General features: G+C 40.1%; 1 protein-coding gene across 1 annotated transcript in view; it reads left to right on the plus strand.

Moving 5' to 3' along the window:
- Positions 1–711: 711 nt before the first annotated feature.
- Positions 712–16,303, plus strand: part of LOC148396605 (guanine nucleotide-binding protein G(o) subunit alpha) — a 50,152-nt gene continuing 34,560 nt past the window's right edge. The window contains exons 1-3 of the mRNA XM_088378468.1: positions 712–1,343; positions 1,866–1,908; positions 10,992–11,133. Coding sequence (XP_088234594.1) covers positions 1,226–1,343; positions 1,866–1,908; positions 10,992–11,133 — 303 coding nt within the window. The 5' untranslated portion in view covers positions 712–1,225. The remainder of the gene's footprint in view (positions 1,344–1,865; positions 1,909–10,991; positions 11,134–16,303) is intronic.

A 16,303-nucleotide genomic window follows, 5' to 3' on the forward strand; every position in this document is an offset into this window, starting at 1 on the left:
ATTATCTGTACCGCTTGTCCCCACGGGGGTCACGGGCGTGCTGGAGCCTATCCCAGCTGTCATCAGGCAGTGGGCGGGGGACACCCTGAACTGGTTGCCAGCCAACCGCAGGGCACGCAGAGACGAAAAATAATACGCACTCGCACCTATGGGTAATTTGGAGTGCTCAATCGACCTACCAAGCATGGTTTTGGGAGGAAATCGGAGGACACCCACGTAGGTACAAGAACATGCAAACTCCACACAGGGAGGACAGGAGGTGGTATTGAACCCACACTCTCCGAACTGCGAGGCGGACGTGCAAACCAGTGCGACACCGAGCCGCACTCCATCCTATTCATATCTTGAAAAATTGTTTTTCAACATTGAGCCATTTTTTCACGGAAAAAAAAAAAACTCAAGGCACACCACTTATTGATTCCCCAAAAGTGGATATAGAGATTACTTGTGTACCTTCTCTCATCAAGTGGAAGACCATTTGATGGTTTTGCCTGTTACTGAAATTTATTTTATACAGTCTATATTTTGGGTAAAATATAAAATGTCCCTCTGCGCTTCCGGTGTTTTCTCAAGGCAAACTGGTTGTGTATGATTTGCCTATATGTGTTTTGGATGGCAACGCTGTTTAAACTACATAAATGCGCCACTAAGCCGCGCCAACGAGAACCTCTGCTGCCCCTTCCTTCCATGCTTCCAATTCCGCCCCCCTTATGACGTTTGCAACCTGCAAGTCAACGAATGAAGTAATGAAGCATTGACAGAGCCCCTACGGGAGATACCGGGAGGCTGTCGCTTTGCACACAGTCAGAGTCCCTGTCACCAGAGGACCGGAACGGAGGAAGGTCGACGCGAACAATGCGAGCTACCCAGTAACGGAGTGGAGACGAACAGAACCAGACGTGTTCTAAAAGTGAGAAAACACCCCCCCTCCTCAAAAAAAAAAAAAGACAGACGGACGGACAAGCGGATCCATTGCAGCCCACGTTTGGAAGCCTAATAGGTGCGGAGGCTGCGTACTGTTGTTCCGTGGAGCAAAACGAGTGGAGCCGAGTTTAAATGTTCTAACGGTCCCACCGCCGCTTTGAGAGCACTTGAGAGAGGAAGTGAGAGAACGACAGCGGGATCGCAAAACCGGGAATTGCAACCAGTTTGAAGCCTTTTTTGAAGTGCATTTGTTTCCGTGGGTGCAGTTACTGGTAACGCTATCAAGCTGTGTTCTTTAGCCATGGGATGTACTTTGAGCGCAGAGGAGAGGGCTGCTCTAGACCGGAGCAAAGCCATCGAGAAGAACCTCAAGGAAGACGGGCTCACCGCGGCCAAAGATGTCAAGCTGTTGCTGCTCGGTAAGAGAACCACTGCGCCGGGGGCTTCTGCAGAACTACGACGCGCGGGTGGGCGTCATTAAAGATTCAGAAGCGATAGAGTATTCAAATCCAAATCCATTTTAATATAGTCCAACTAAAAGGGAAATGAAGAACTGCATCGAGTTGATCGTGAGTGCATCTGAACACACCCTAATTTGATATCACATCACACATCCATGCAGATATAGGTATGTGAGGATGGGGGTCCCACAGCGTCTCTTTAGATTGTAGATTGAATCATTGATTAGTGTCTTAATTATTCATGGCGGCCAGGTTCATGGGGATGAAAAGGATGTTTGGGAGGAATGGGTGCGTCCTCCTTCTGCCATCTCCACCCAGCTTTTTCAGTGAAGAGGATCATTCTCTTCCTCTCTCACTGGCTCTCTCCACCCACGCCCTCCCCCTTTTCACTCTCTCCATCTTGCGCTCTCACACATGCATGCATGCACAAAGGTGCTCAAATCTACCCAGTTGATATTGTCTTTTCTCTCATCCTTGCAGGGGCTGGAGAGTCAGGGAAAAGCACCATCGTAAAACAGATGAAGTAAGTCTCAATTGGTCTCATGGTCTAATAAATCTACAGTGTATGAATAAGATTGCAGTACCTCTCTCTTTCAGGAACATATCACAGAGACCAACATGTACTGCAGGCATTGAGCTGTGATTGTAAAGATAGACAAGAGGGGAAAAATTGGTCAACACAAAAAATTCTGTCCCAAAACTATAATTAGTTATTCAAAAACCATATTTGCGTCACATGCAACCAATGTTTTGCCACTTCCATGGAGCAATACTTCAAATTTAAAAAGACGCTCAAGTTTCAGGGTCACTTTAAATTAATAAAAGGTGCAGAAATACACATATTGTTTGTATTCCTATAATTTGGGGGGAATTGTTTTAAAATCAAAACAAATCATTCATCTACAGAGTCTGAGAATAGATTGTATTTGACCACTTAAGTTATGCTCGGCTGCTCCCCCCCCCGCCCCTACCCCCAAAGTATTCAAGTAATATTTTTTTTCCGATTCTAATAGTCACACAAAACTCCACAGGTAATTGTCTTTACTCTTGGTGTTTTTTCCCCGAACATTATTTTAATAATAGTATTGTGATATTTACAATATCATTGCACTCATCGTCCAATATATTGTGCCCTCAGGATTTACCTGTTTTTTCTTTTTTTTTCCCCACGTGCAGCTGCCTATCTTGATTTATTAGCAATTTACACAGAAATCCAGTAATCCTGTCGTGATGTCCCCCCCCCCCAATCTCTAGCATTGCATCACTTTACAGATGGTTCAGTGCACTTCAGCCGATAATAGGCTTCGGCCATAGTGACATGAATACGTATCACATGAATATATGATTCAGTGAATCCAGATGAGTCTGTTTCTCAGCTGTTAATGGTTGTTCTCGCAGTGCAGCACATTGTGCACACTGACTCAAACTCCCAGTGGGTTCATTGAAGATGCACTTTGCCTATAATAAATCACTGGAACCACAATGAATGGTCATCTCAATAGATAGATTACCTTCACTGTGTCATATTGTCAATTTGCATTCATGCACGCATGTTGGACGAGGGTTTTAAAAGTATTCTCTCCAATGACGGAGTCAGTTTTCTGGGCTTGATGGGCTTTAGTCATAAAGGAGAGAAAGGTGGGCTACACTCTGATGTGTTATACCCTCCTTACATTTTCTCAGTCTCAGTGATTTCCTCAGTATTGCATTTGGTTCGACTATCTCGACTGCATTTTCTGTTGCTGGGATTTGAACAGCTGCCGTGCACTTGAGTAGCCCATAATGGGCATGTCTTCATGTGGGAGTGTGTGGATGTGTTACATTCAGCGAGCATTACGGTGAGATGATTTGGTTAGATTTGGGTTGAGATTTGATCGTGTCTCTCTCTGTATTGAGCGGCACTGTGCGTTGCAGTCTGTTTGAGTGCAAATCGACCAGAATACCTTCACCGATAGTTTAGAGGTTTTTATTATAACTGCAGAAAATGTCCATTTTTCAAGTTTAATGCTTTTCTGTTACTGCATATGATGTCGCTTTGGAAAGGTATCGACTCCTGGGTTAATGCAATCACTGGGTTAGTGATAAATGACGAGAGCATTGTGACAAAGCAGTGATAATATCTCTGCCGAGGAGCACAGATGAAATATGATTCTCAATACTGCTCATCAGGTGATACAGTTTAAAGAGGGAAACTTGTTATGGTAATGAAGTGAAGCTATTACATCGCCTGTGGAAACATGTCGGTGGACGCACGAGTTTCCAGTGTATGATTTCTAATACCGTATTTTCCAGACTATAATGCGCACCTAAAAACCTAAAATTTTCTCAAAAGCCGACAGTGCGCCTTATAGCCCGGTGTGCCTTATATGTGGACCAAATTCCTAAATTTAAACTGGCCCAAAGCATTGTGTCATGAAATCAATCATAAGTGGCCCGCTGAGGACTATGATTCATGAAACAAAAAGATTTTAGATCATTATTTTGTGATTATAAAGTAATTTGTTGCATCTGAAGTTGAAATAAAAAAAGATAAAATAGAGAGTGATTTGATTTGGATTAAAAATCTGACATGATGCATTAATGGTGCGCCTTATAGTCTGGTGCGCCTTATATAAGGACAAAGTTTTAAAATGGGCCATTCATTGAAGGTGCGCCTTATGGTCCAGTGCACCTTATAGTCCACCCAGCTGATGTGAATTTTTTTTTTTTTTTTTACTTGACTTGATTTTTAAGTTTTTCTTTCCAATCTAAATGTGTATTTGTGCCCTAGAACATAAATTGGTCCTTTACGGCTACAATGCTTCCTACAGTCTTCCCCCCCTGTGAAGTTGTGTGTGTGGTTTCTCTAGACCAGGCGATAATTAGGTCTGATCCTCAGAAAAGGAGAGGTGGGGGGGTTTGGAGGAAAAAAATGGGACTGTGTTTTGTGCTGAAAGGATGGGGGGTTAGAGACAAGAGGCAAAGAGGGGATAGATTAGGGAGTCTGGGAAAGAGTTTTAATGCCAACTGTCCAGAACGAGTGAGAAGAGCAAGTTTGCACAGAAATGGTCCAGGTTCCAGGGACAAGCAAGCAGTTTGTTGTTTGAGAGCTGACGTTGCAAGAGGGCTTGAGAGAGATCACTTGGGTCTGAAAAACAATGGAGTGGGTTGTTAAAGCACCAAACTAAAGCAACTTGATGTGGAGATTTAGTCTTTCAAAGAAAAAAAGATGTGCAGTATAAAACAAACAAGAAAAAAATATTATGAATGAATTACGGCTGTGCAGTACTGGGGGGGGGGCAAGAGGAATAAAGTTTGGCAAGTACAATAACAAGTCTTTGTTCATTAGGTAAGCAGGGAGAAATGACACACATAAACAAGAACAGAGTTGTCAGCCAAGCTTGCAAGGCCACGCCTTCGGTGGACTCTGCTCTCTTCTGATAATTATTAGCCGCCTGACCTGTGGAAAAGCTCAACCCAAAGAAGTCATGGTCGGAAATGGAAAAGAGGGATCGAGGGGGTTGTGTCGGTACCAACTGTTAATCTAGCTAACTGGTCATCTGAAGAAGTCTGTCAGCCAGATAGTCATCCTTCATTGGTTAAATATAGCCGCGGGCGTGCTCATCTCCGGAATGATTTGATTGGCTGCCTGAGTGAGCTGTGAAATAACAACTTGTTTTCAATGTTTGTACGTGTGCGTGCGTGTGCGTGTCTTAAAATTCAATTGCTTTTATGTGCTTGCATCTTTCAAATTTATTTAAAATGTAGTTCTATTTTATAAAAAAAAAAAAAATAGTGTGATTATTACAAAATGATTTGGATTTTAGGCCAGGTTCACATTGCAGGAAAATGCGACCCAGATTTAGATTGATTTTCAAAAATGTGACCTGTGATTTTTTTTTTATTTGTCATCCTCGAGACACACACACACACATACAGGCACGCACACGCACACACACACACACACACACACAGATTTCACTCAAAAATCCTAATTGAGCATTAAGACCTGCAGTCTGCTTGCAGCCTGATTTTATGGATCTGCGGCTGCGTACTTACTGACAAGTGCTGTCTAGTGGCTTGATGATGAAACGCTGACTCCACAAGTGAAAACACCATTTTTGGTTAATCCTTGCTGTTCTCATTATCTTTTTTACAACCTGAATTACCCTGGCCACACCCCAAGTTTCCATGGTAATGAAAGCCGCACACCGACATTGGTCAATGGGATTGACTATTAGCGGGCTGAGCAGTGGCTCATTTATACATGAGACAAAAGAAAAAAAAAATCTTTTTGAAACTTTGCCCCTGGGCCTTTTTTATATGTTTCTGCTTGGCAGGGTTGGGTTTATGATTAAATGTTCATAATGGAGGCGGGTGTGGTGGGGTTTTAACATTTTTAACTATCAATCCAAATTGGCTTTGTAGCTGGATGTTTACCTGGACTGTAGTTTATTTTTCTCTCTACACACACTATAGTTTGAGTCCTCAATATTTATTAATCTGATGAAACATACTATGGTTATTCCCTTGCTGTCAATTTTATTGTACATCGTTGTCTCCTGTTGTTTTTTGATGTGTGCAAAGCTTTTTTGAAAGTTGTGATAGTCTTTCAGCAGTTCTTTTTTCCCGATTTTGTAGCTCAATGACACACGTTTGGTATTATTTTGTTGGTTTATTTTTGGGTTATGCACCAGAATTACACAAAAATAAGATTATATGTGTTCCTTTCTGCCCATGTTTTTATTTTTGTGCAACTGTTGGTGTAACCATGTGATTGTGGTCTTTTGGACCTACTGCCTTGGACCATTTGCCTGATTTAACATCAGTCACGCTGTGAGACAATGCAGTCTTTATTATGATGGTCAGCTGACAGAAGTGGCTATGTGGTTTGTGGCTGGATGAGCTTTTGTATGTACGTATGCTTAGCTGTACTAAGTTCATCTTCTTTTTCCTTTTTAATCACTTCACTGGTTCTTTTATATCAAACTAATTATTTTAGGTGCATTACCTGACATGTTTCGGCGGTTTTTTCCGCCTTCATCAGAGTGCGTATGCTTGTTTATTTCATTTTATCTCATGTATCAGAAATGAAGTACACACAACTGATCAGGCAACATTTTTGTTTTGGATTTTACTGTACATGAAATGAACAAAAATTGTTAAATATAACATATGCAAAGAGAATGTGTGTACTTGTGAACACTTAATGATATTAATAAATGCCAAACTCTCATTTAAATATAAAGGTGCAGATAATGTTAATGTATCGATTTAAACAAAATGAAATAAAATTGAAAAATAACATTGCGTAAGGCTCTTGAGTAAAACTTTACATAAGTCATTTGAAGTGAGAGGAGAGAAGCTGAAGATAATGATGTGGTCCAGAACTGTCTTGAAGTCTTGATTCTCTATTGCCTAGAATTGCACTGTGTTACACCATGTCCGTGTTTTCGGTTCTCATTTGAATCATTTTCATAAAACCATGGAAAACATTCGGCTTTTCTTCAGTGGGATTTTATACAAGAAAATATTGACTGTCATTTATACAAATGAATTGACTGAATTAAATTTGAACTCACTTGATAAAGCTTTATATTAGTTATTCATTGATCTGTCCATCCACTTTATATACTGAGCTCAGAGGGAGCTGAAGTCAAACTCTCCTTTATGGTAAAAACCAGACACCCCGGACTGATTAGTCAATCGCAAGGTGTTTCTGAATAAGGCATCGACTGAGGATTGACCCCATGACACCTCTCTGGCTATTCTGATGTGACTTGCAGCTGTCCAATGTATCTCATGTTTCTGTGAGTTTGTTTTTATTTGACAACCTAAACCAAAGGCGAGTTTTTTATATATATATTAATTTCTGCATGAGTTATGGATTAAATTGCTGAAAAATGTGCATTGATGATCATTTGATACTCATCATTTGATACTCAATCGTTTACGTTTTTATCCCTTTGGGTACACTGCGTTTTGCTCTTCATCGTGTGATTTATGATTAAGCTCTCTTTGGTTCTCATTATCAACTTTTATTATACATGTTTAAAGTAAGTAACTGACTTTTACACAGGGGAGGGCAGATGAACTGAATAATTAAAGTTTGACCTTGGATCTGGGACAACAGGGATAACCGGGACTGGCATAATGTCTGCTTCTCAATATTGATTTTCCTTATTTATTTTACAGTGACCCACTTTGTTTATAATAAAACAGATTTGTTAGTGCGACTTGCACATCTGGTTGTGGGGCTTCTTCACATTGGAGCTAGCTTCCCGTGATCATGCACAGCTAAGATATGAATGAAGATTTTTCTCATGGTCCACTCAAGGTCACAAATTACGCCTGACAGATATTCCAAAGTTGGTTGCGACAAGAAATACTGTTTGTGAACATTAAAACCGTTGCCGACCATTTGGCGCAGTAAACCTGATGAGCTACACTAACATTCAAAACTTTGGGGTCACCCAGAGAATTTAGTGAAAATTAACATAATTGCTCTTGGGTTTTCTAATCATTATAGCAAACGCAATGGATCATTAGATAGTGATTTACCACATTGACGATATATAGAGTATTTTCTTGATTAGGTTAATGTTATCCTTGTTGATAAAAATAGCAATTCGATTTAAAAAAAATAAGGACATTTCTAGGTGACCCCGAACTTTTGAACAGTGGTGCATGAACAAAATGCATGTAACATACCAGATATTTTCTTTGTTCTATGCTTTCCACTTCAAAGTGCATGAAGTGAACCTTTCAAAACTGTACACTTTGAATGCAGTTTCGAAGATATTGTATGGTCCTGCCTACCTAAGGTGTAAAGCTTTTCTTCTAAAAGCTGTACTTATACTTAATAAGGCTTTTGCTGAAAGGTTGGAACACTTCACAGCTCAAACTTACGTCATTCTCTACCCATAATAAATAGGTTTTTGGTCTTTAAAAGAATACTTACAATAGATATTGCAGTCAGAGTACAGAGGTTTGAAAGTACGGTATGTGCCGTCAGGATGTTGCTACTTGACCTTAATGTGTGATGCCAGTGAGCATCGCCAGATTACAAAGTGACTGAGGCATGCATTTTGAGTAACGCGTCTGGTAGTGTGTTGGAGTCTATTAAGGTCGAGGCCGTCCTAATGACACTTATTCTTAGATTCTTTTGTAATAATTTTGTTCTACAGTCATCTATCTTATGCCCATTAATGTTAATTCTCCCCCATGAACACAGACACACTTGAAAGGTGTCTGTAACACTGTCCAGAAGTGTTGACAGGAGCTGGTCAGCATGCACCTTGTCACAAAGGGCTCTGTTGACAAAGACTGCAAATGGAGTGGATGTGCAACAGAGTGATAAAGAGACAACCTCTAAGAGTTTTGTGTCCTTGGATTTGGGCAATGGTGAAGATAAAAACCTTATTGCATAGTGTGGTGTGCAGGATTTGTGTCTTTGAAAGTGCATCTTCACATGACTATGTGTGAGAAAAGAGTGGCGGGGTGATAAAACAAATGATGGCATTTTTCCAAGTTCCAGAACGATCAGATCCAGCTTCGCTTGGCCTGGCCTGGCCTCCTTTGCTTTTCCATTACAACAGGCACCACTCATTGTGTGGGTTTTTCCAAGTCCATGGGCTCTATTTTCGTCTCGCGTAAAGCGCAGCTAAATGCCGGTGATTGCCCCCTGATATGCTTACCTGTATGTCAATCAAGAGATGGGATGAAAGTGATACGGTTTTGGTTTCTTACTTGGTCCAGCAACCCCACTCATTTTTGATGGTCATAAACTTTCTTTAGTTTAAAAGAAAAAAGAAAAAGTTGGTGCGTAGTGCGTTGATTAGCTTGTTCGCTTTGTGTATGCCCAGACAAAAAGCTGCGGTGAGGGGGCGGGCCTCCCGACAGGCTTACCTGTATGTCAATCAAGCGATGTGATGGATTCTAGCCTATACAAAGAATGTCATGTGATCGACCAGTAGTAGCTTACTTCAGTGACGCCCCTGACCACGGTTGGCGTAATGCTGAAAGCGATGCGACCTCGTAATTTACTAGTCATACTGAAACATTTTGGCAGAGCGCTTTGTACAACCAGTATGGCTCAACAAATTTATGAATTGATTCATATATAAGTCGCTCTGCATTATAAGGCGCACTGTGTTTTTTTTGGAGTAAATTTCAAGTTTTTAAGTGTGCCTTATAGTGCGGAAAATACGGTAATTAAAATATGTAATAATTTTGTTGAAACTGAACTAAACTTTATTGCATGGTAAATCATCATCTCTCTGTCTGTCTCTCATGCGCTCTCTCTATCTCACCAAAATTTACCACGTATTAACCCACAGACCAAAGGATTACTTGCGTAAAGTTGACGGACACCCTTCAACAATCATGGTGTAATATCCTGGTTAAATTGCCCATATGTCAGCATGTCTGTCCATCTGTCTGGCTCGGTGTGAAATTAAACTATGTTTTCAGGTCACAGATTAGCCAAGGCAAAGAGAACATTTGCACACACACACACACACATTGACACTCGCGCATGCAGCTCTTTGCTGACAGAAGGGCTTGGAGGGTGGGCAATGAGAAAAGGTCCTCATGCATGAAAACACACATCAGCAGGCCAGATTCTCACGCACACACACTTGCAGAAGCACACACAACATAAGCCATTGCTTGCTTCCTAGAAATGGTCTGTATTTTCCATTCTGCTGGAATTGAGGGGATGCATTTTAAGATCACATTAAAATCTTGTTTTGTGATGTGAAGTTACGATGCAAATGTTTGTCAATATCTAGAGAAACATGTATGTTCTTTGGCTCCAGCACGCCCACGACCCGTGTGAGAATAGAGTAGCTCAGAAAGTGGATGGATGGATGGATGGATGGATGGATGGATGGATGGATGGATGGATGGATGGATGGATGGATGGATGGATGGATGGATGGATGGATGGATGGATGGATGGATGGATGGATGGACGAACAGCTAGATAATTTCTATCTTGTAGCTATCATTGTAACTGTCATTGACAATACAGAAAAAGCTAAATATATCTGATTGGTTTACAGTGTCCCTAAGTTTTGTTCCAGATACTTTATGATATGGTCAAGCGAATCTTTTTTTCAAAAAGCAAATACTATTGTGTATATACGTATCAATTCTCTTCGAAAGACAGCTGCTGCCCATCTCAACTGGTTACCCTGCGAACATTGCTCTGAATCTTAAATTCACCACAATTGTTTATCTTTGTTTTTCTTTACCTATTTGACTGTCTGATTGGTCTTATCTTGTTTGTCTCCTTGCAACTGTTTGTCTGCCTAGAAAACGATCTTTTCACTGTATGTCCTTGTCTTCCTGGAAGGAAAAGACTGCATGACATTTAAAACAATAGACCAGGCTGCTGCAACTGTGGCTAAATGTCATCTTCCTCCAAGCTGTTTTTAAATTGTATTTTATCTACTCGTGTTGTTCAACATTATGATGACGATGATGATAATGATGATGAAGATGATTATTATTAGTCATGCCCCTACTTACCAGTACACACCAACCATTTTCATCCTATCAAATATATTACATTGCATTAACATCTGTATGTTCCCACTGACAATTTTATTTGTTTGTGTTTAGGATCATCCACGAGGACGGTTTCTCTGGTGATGATGTAAAGCAATACAAGCCTGTTGTTTACAGCAACACCATCCAATCTCTAGCTGCCATTGTTCGCGCCATGGATACACTGGGCCTTGATTATGGAGATAAAGAGAGGAAGGTGAGTCCTGGTGCATGTTCTTAATATGCACCATTTATCAATATACAATTTGCTGTCTAAAATGGTGTGCCTTTGTCACACATAATTGAGTGGGGAATTTAAATCTAATGTTGTAGCAAGCTAAATGGAGAAATTGATCAGCCTTCATTATCATAGTCTACTGCAAGTCCTGAAGAGCATTATTGGCAGAGAGTTCTTTCCTCGGGTTAAGTTCATCACCAGAAATAGAACACATCACAGTCAACACCAAATGAAAATGGTAGCTTGCTGACAAAAACCTGTGCTGTGTTACAAATCAGGAACCAGCATGGTTAGGCTTCCTCTTCTAACAACTAATACTTAAACTTTGACGATGCAGCTGATAATCGAATCACTCACCAAATAAGGCAGCCTTCCCATACTGGTGTGGGCTTTCTCTGTGTACTCTGGCTTTCTTCCATATATAAAATATGTGCTTCTTCTGTTGTGATTTGACAACTCTAAATTAAGTGTGAAAGGTTGTTTGTCCATATGTGCCTTGCAATTGACGTATGACCTTTCAAGGGTCTACCCTAACGAGGATGAGAAACATAGAAAAAGGACGGAGGAATAGTTTGACTACTTTCTAACTGTGGAAGGGTGATCTGACTAGTCCCAGATATTTTGACATTTGGTATGAGTTGTCGAGGTTGCACAGAACTGCCAACGTAAATGTAGCAGACAACTAAGGTTAACCTTCACGTCAGCATGTTCTCTGTTTCACGTGCCGTATCATATGGATGTTTCATGCTCACAATTTTTATAAATCTGGGCTGTTCCATTCTGAAGACATGTGCAGTTTGTTATGAGGACATGTTGTACTGCGAAATGTATGCCCGCTTACCACTAGGAAGATAAATGCGCTGCAAAGTAACTTTTGATTTGCTTTTTATTGAATTAGATTCAATCATCTCCTCACTTGCAGCAGTGTAGCAGATGGGAAGGTACACTTCCAGTGGCCTCACCACTTACCACAGACTCACAGCTACTGCATGATTCAAGGACTCTTTATCTGTTACTCGCATTTGCAATGTGACCGATAAACGAGGCTGAACCCTTTTGCCTCCCTAAACAACTCGTCTTTGTTTATCAGCTGGAGAAAGTGAGGTATTTGTTTTATCATACTACCCTTTACAGACATTTTTAAGATGAAGAAGCAGATTCAGTTATTTGTCTCGTGTGCTTGCTCCATATGGTCAATTAAAAATGGCAGCCGTAAATGCACATTTGTTGCCAGACTGACCAAAATGTAACGTTATAAATGTAAAAAATTTGACTCAAAACATCAGAAATGCTCAAACATACTGCTCAGATAAACAAATAAAATAAAATTATTAAACCCATAACAGGGTTGCATCACATGATTGAAATTTGGGCAAATCTTAAAACTTTCAGATGATCAACATTAGGTGAAAAGGACTTACTATATAAATGTTTTAAAATTGTTAACGTCAAAACGACAGGAAAATCCTGAGGGAGAACTGTATTGCAGGATAGCTTAGTTTTACATGACACAGTGTCATTTTTCCTGTTCATCTGCTGGAGTGAAAAAGATAAATGTAAAAAAAAAACACATCCAAACAAATGCTGGCTTTCTGCAAAAATACTGGCCGTTTATTAAAGCTGCAACTTTTTAAACCCAATAACACCTTTTTCTTGATACATGTACTAAAAAAGGAGACCACATATTTCCTAACATTATGGTCTGCTCCTGTGAAGCTCCAGCCAAAAGTCCATCATCACAATTAAGTTAGTCTGACCTCTCGAACCGCTAAATCCTATATCACACAATTTCTGTATATAATACACTCTGTGAGGATTATGAGTGTAATCCACACAAACGCACCAGTTCCCTGACCAAGGGAGCAATGGATGAAGGTTAATTAGAGTTGTCTTGTCTATTAACACACAATGCTGGATTACAAAAATGGACTGATGAAGGTATTAAGAAAATTTAAAAAAAGAAGATTTTGTGTGGGATTACGGTCTGTTGATATTCTGCAACACTTGTTGCCTATCAAGCACCCTTATTATTTGATAGTTTAGGCATTTTGGTATGAATTTTTTCCCGTAATATTTATATTTATGCCACACATGTCCAGATAGGTTTTTCAACCCTGGTCATATCTGTCCATGTAGTTTCTGTAACAAGATGTTTCTAATACTTTTGCTTTTCCGTATATAATTTATCAATCTCTACACAGATGATGGTTGAACACAATTAAGCTAATCCATCAAGAGATTTATTTTTAGCAGGATAACGGTTTAACTAGAGAGTGTGTATGTAATGTACACCTCCTTACTTTCTTTCTATCTCACTGTACATCATTGAGTCATTGTCTCTAACCTTAACGAAAGGGACTGTCTGTTTCTAATTGCAATGAGGTCATTGCTACTGAGCGATGAAGACGAAAATAACAGCACACGTATTGATTTTGACATCATATCTACCTGTGTTGGTTTGTGTGTGCATACTTTGGGATAAAAGTGTAGTATTGCATTTCCTGGTAGAGGTGAAGGATAGGACTGAGAGTATGATAGGTCATAATGGCAAATAGGACTTGAAGGTTTTCACTTGCACCCACATCATTTTGCTTATTCTGGAAGGATCCCCACTAACCCGAATCCCGGCTCGCATAAGCGCACTCCTCTTCCGTACCTATGCGTGTACTACACTCCAGCTGCCACCACGGCCCCCAACCTTGCTTCCCCACCATCGTCCCCCTGCTCCGCTTTGCCTGCTGTGTTCGGTCTCCCTCCCTGCTCAGTCAATGGAGCGCTCTGCTGCTCCCAGTAAAAATAAATAAATAATAAAACGTGCATTGCCTATATGATTCGTTCGGTCCAATCAAGAGCGAGAGTTAGGACTGTTTTAAAGATCTTAGTCAAATGAAAGATGACGACGCCAACTTCTGATTGCTTCATTAATTGATTGTGTCTGGGCCCTCTTGTCTGGTTAATGTAGCTGGATTTATAGATCATCCTCAATTATGGAGATACATTTTTAATTCAGCCTGTACTAACCTGATAACTCCCCAAATCTGGTCCCTGGCCTTGGCTAGTTGCTGTGACAACCCGATGTTTTGCCTTGCTCGTAACACATTCCGCAAGCCTGTGTCCAAAGGCAGTGTGACACACACACGCACGCACACACGCACGCCTCACATCTCACACCACCTAGACTGTGTTGTCACTGCAATCGAAAGCTGCATTCATAGGTGTTCAAAAAAAAAAAATTAAAGAAGAAAGGTTTATCTTAAACGTTTTGTTTGTGAGATTTTTGGACATTTTACAAACAGTGTTAATGATACTAACATGCTTGATTGCTGTGTGTCTGGCAGGACTTTATTTTAGTTATAATTTTTTTGTGCTGTCAATCGATTAAAACATTTAATCGTAATTAACAAAAAAACATTATTGTTAAATATTTCATTGTTGTTAATCACATTTGTTTATTGCTAACTCATAGTTAATGGCACATTTTACTTAATGTAAAAAAAAACCTTGATTCTTTTCTGTGCCATTTTTTTAGCAAATTTTGATACCCTTAACATGAAAAAGATGATTGATTTACTTATGGGAGACACATTTTTTTATTGAATTGGATTCAATTTATGAAAAGTCACACAGCAGTCCATTCTGAGAAATCAAAATTTGGGCAATATAAAAAATACAACATGCATATTAAATGCTAATTCAGAGATGCATGGAAGGTATAGGCAGTGCACCTACAGTAGAAATTGAAAAATGCAAAAGAGCTGGGAAAGCTGGCCAGCAGGTGGTTGCTGAGATTCCTCAGGGGCTAGTTTGTGTGCACCTTCATATGTCGCACTTGCACGCTGAGCAGATGAACAACGCCCCTGAGATTACCATTTTCCCTCTGCTCATTAAAGAATGAAGCAACCTGTATGTGGAAAGTTTAGTCTACACAACTAACAGGTTTCCTTCACTGTTTTTATTTAAAACTTTGAAAATACATACCCAAATTTTATTCTCATTTATCAATTTCTAACAACTGCTCCATTTGGGGTTTATGTTAATTATTTTCAGTGTGTTTATGGACTTGAGTTAGACAAAATAAGAAGGTCTGGGCAGCAGAGAGATACACATTGCTACTTTTCAAGCAGCTAGTTCAGACTCAACTTCACCCAACGCTTCCACTCATGATGTAAGCTCAAATAAATAGCAGGGTGGTGTCAGTAAGGGCATCCACATAAAAACTGGGCCACAAAATCTACAAAGTTGGAAACATGACTCGCTGTGGTGAGCCCCTGATGGGAAGTCAATGAAAGTTTAACTGTAAATGGTAAATCATCATGAGTACTAATTTATTTGACTTTTTTTGTTTGTTTCCCGGAAGCAGCCGCAGATGTCATTTCATGTTTCTAAAGGAATGGGTTTGGGTGCAGTTATAAAGAACCCCCCCCAATAGAACTGCATTTTATGGCGTCCATGGCAGATGAACAAACTTAAATCGACTCCCTGCCTTTTTTGCTCTCTCACCTCTTGCTATTTTCAGCTTCCTCTCTATCGCTTCCCCTTCCCTCCACACTGATCAAAGCATAAAACGCTTCATCACTTACTTCCTCATCTCTTTGTTACGTTATTCATCATGGTTCTCATCTCCCATGACTTCACAGTTTGTACTTTCCTATTTCTATACAGACTTTGATTTTTCTGTGATTCTATTCCTGCCGCCGCTACAAACAAAGTCGGTTACGTATTTTCATGACGATATCCCATCTTGAAACATGTCCTTAAAATTAATGTGGAAGATTATACAGTTTTGGGTGTTAAGGGCATGCCCAGCGAAACCAGGATAAATATAGTAAACCAAAGAAATTCAGCTTCATGAATCTGAGTGAGACTGAACTGTATCCTAGCAACAGAAAGAACTGTGACCTGAGATTTACTGATTTTGCTTGGTGTGTGTTAGAGTTTACATAGTTCAGGGTTAAAGATTTCACTAAGATATGTCTGGTTTTACTCACATCACATGCTACATGACAAGTAATAATTAGTGAAGGGGTTATGGGTTTGGCCTTGTACAAAAACAGACTACAATACACAAAACTGTCAAATACAGTTCACCATTCTACTGTAGGCTGCTTCCGAAACACTGGATTGGTTTGATTGCTGTTTTCACAGCAAT

This window comes from Syngnathus floridae, chromosome 6 (genome assembly GCF_059516105.1).
Source record: "Syngnathus floridae isolate MCC-2025c chromosome 6, RoL_Sflo_1.0, whole genome shotgun sequence".
NCBI lineage: Eukaryota > Metazoa > Chordata > Actinopteri > Syngnathiformes > Syngnathidae > Syngnathus > Syngnathus floridae.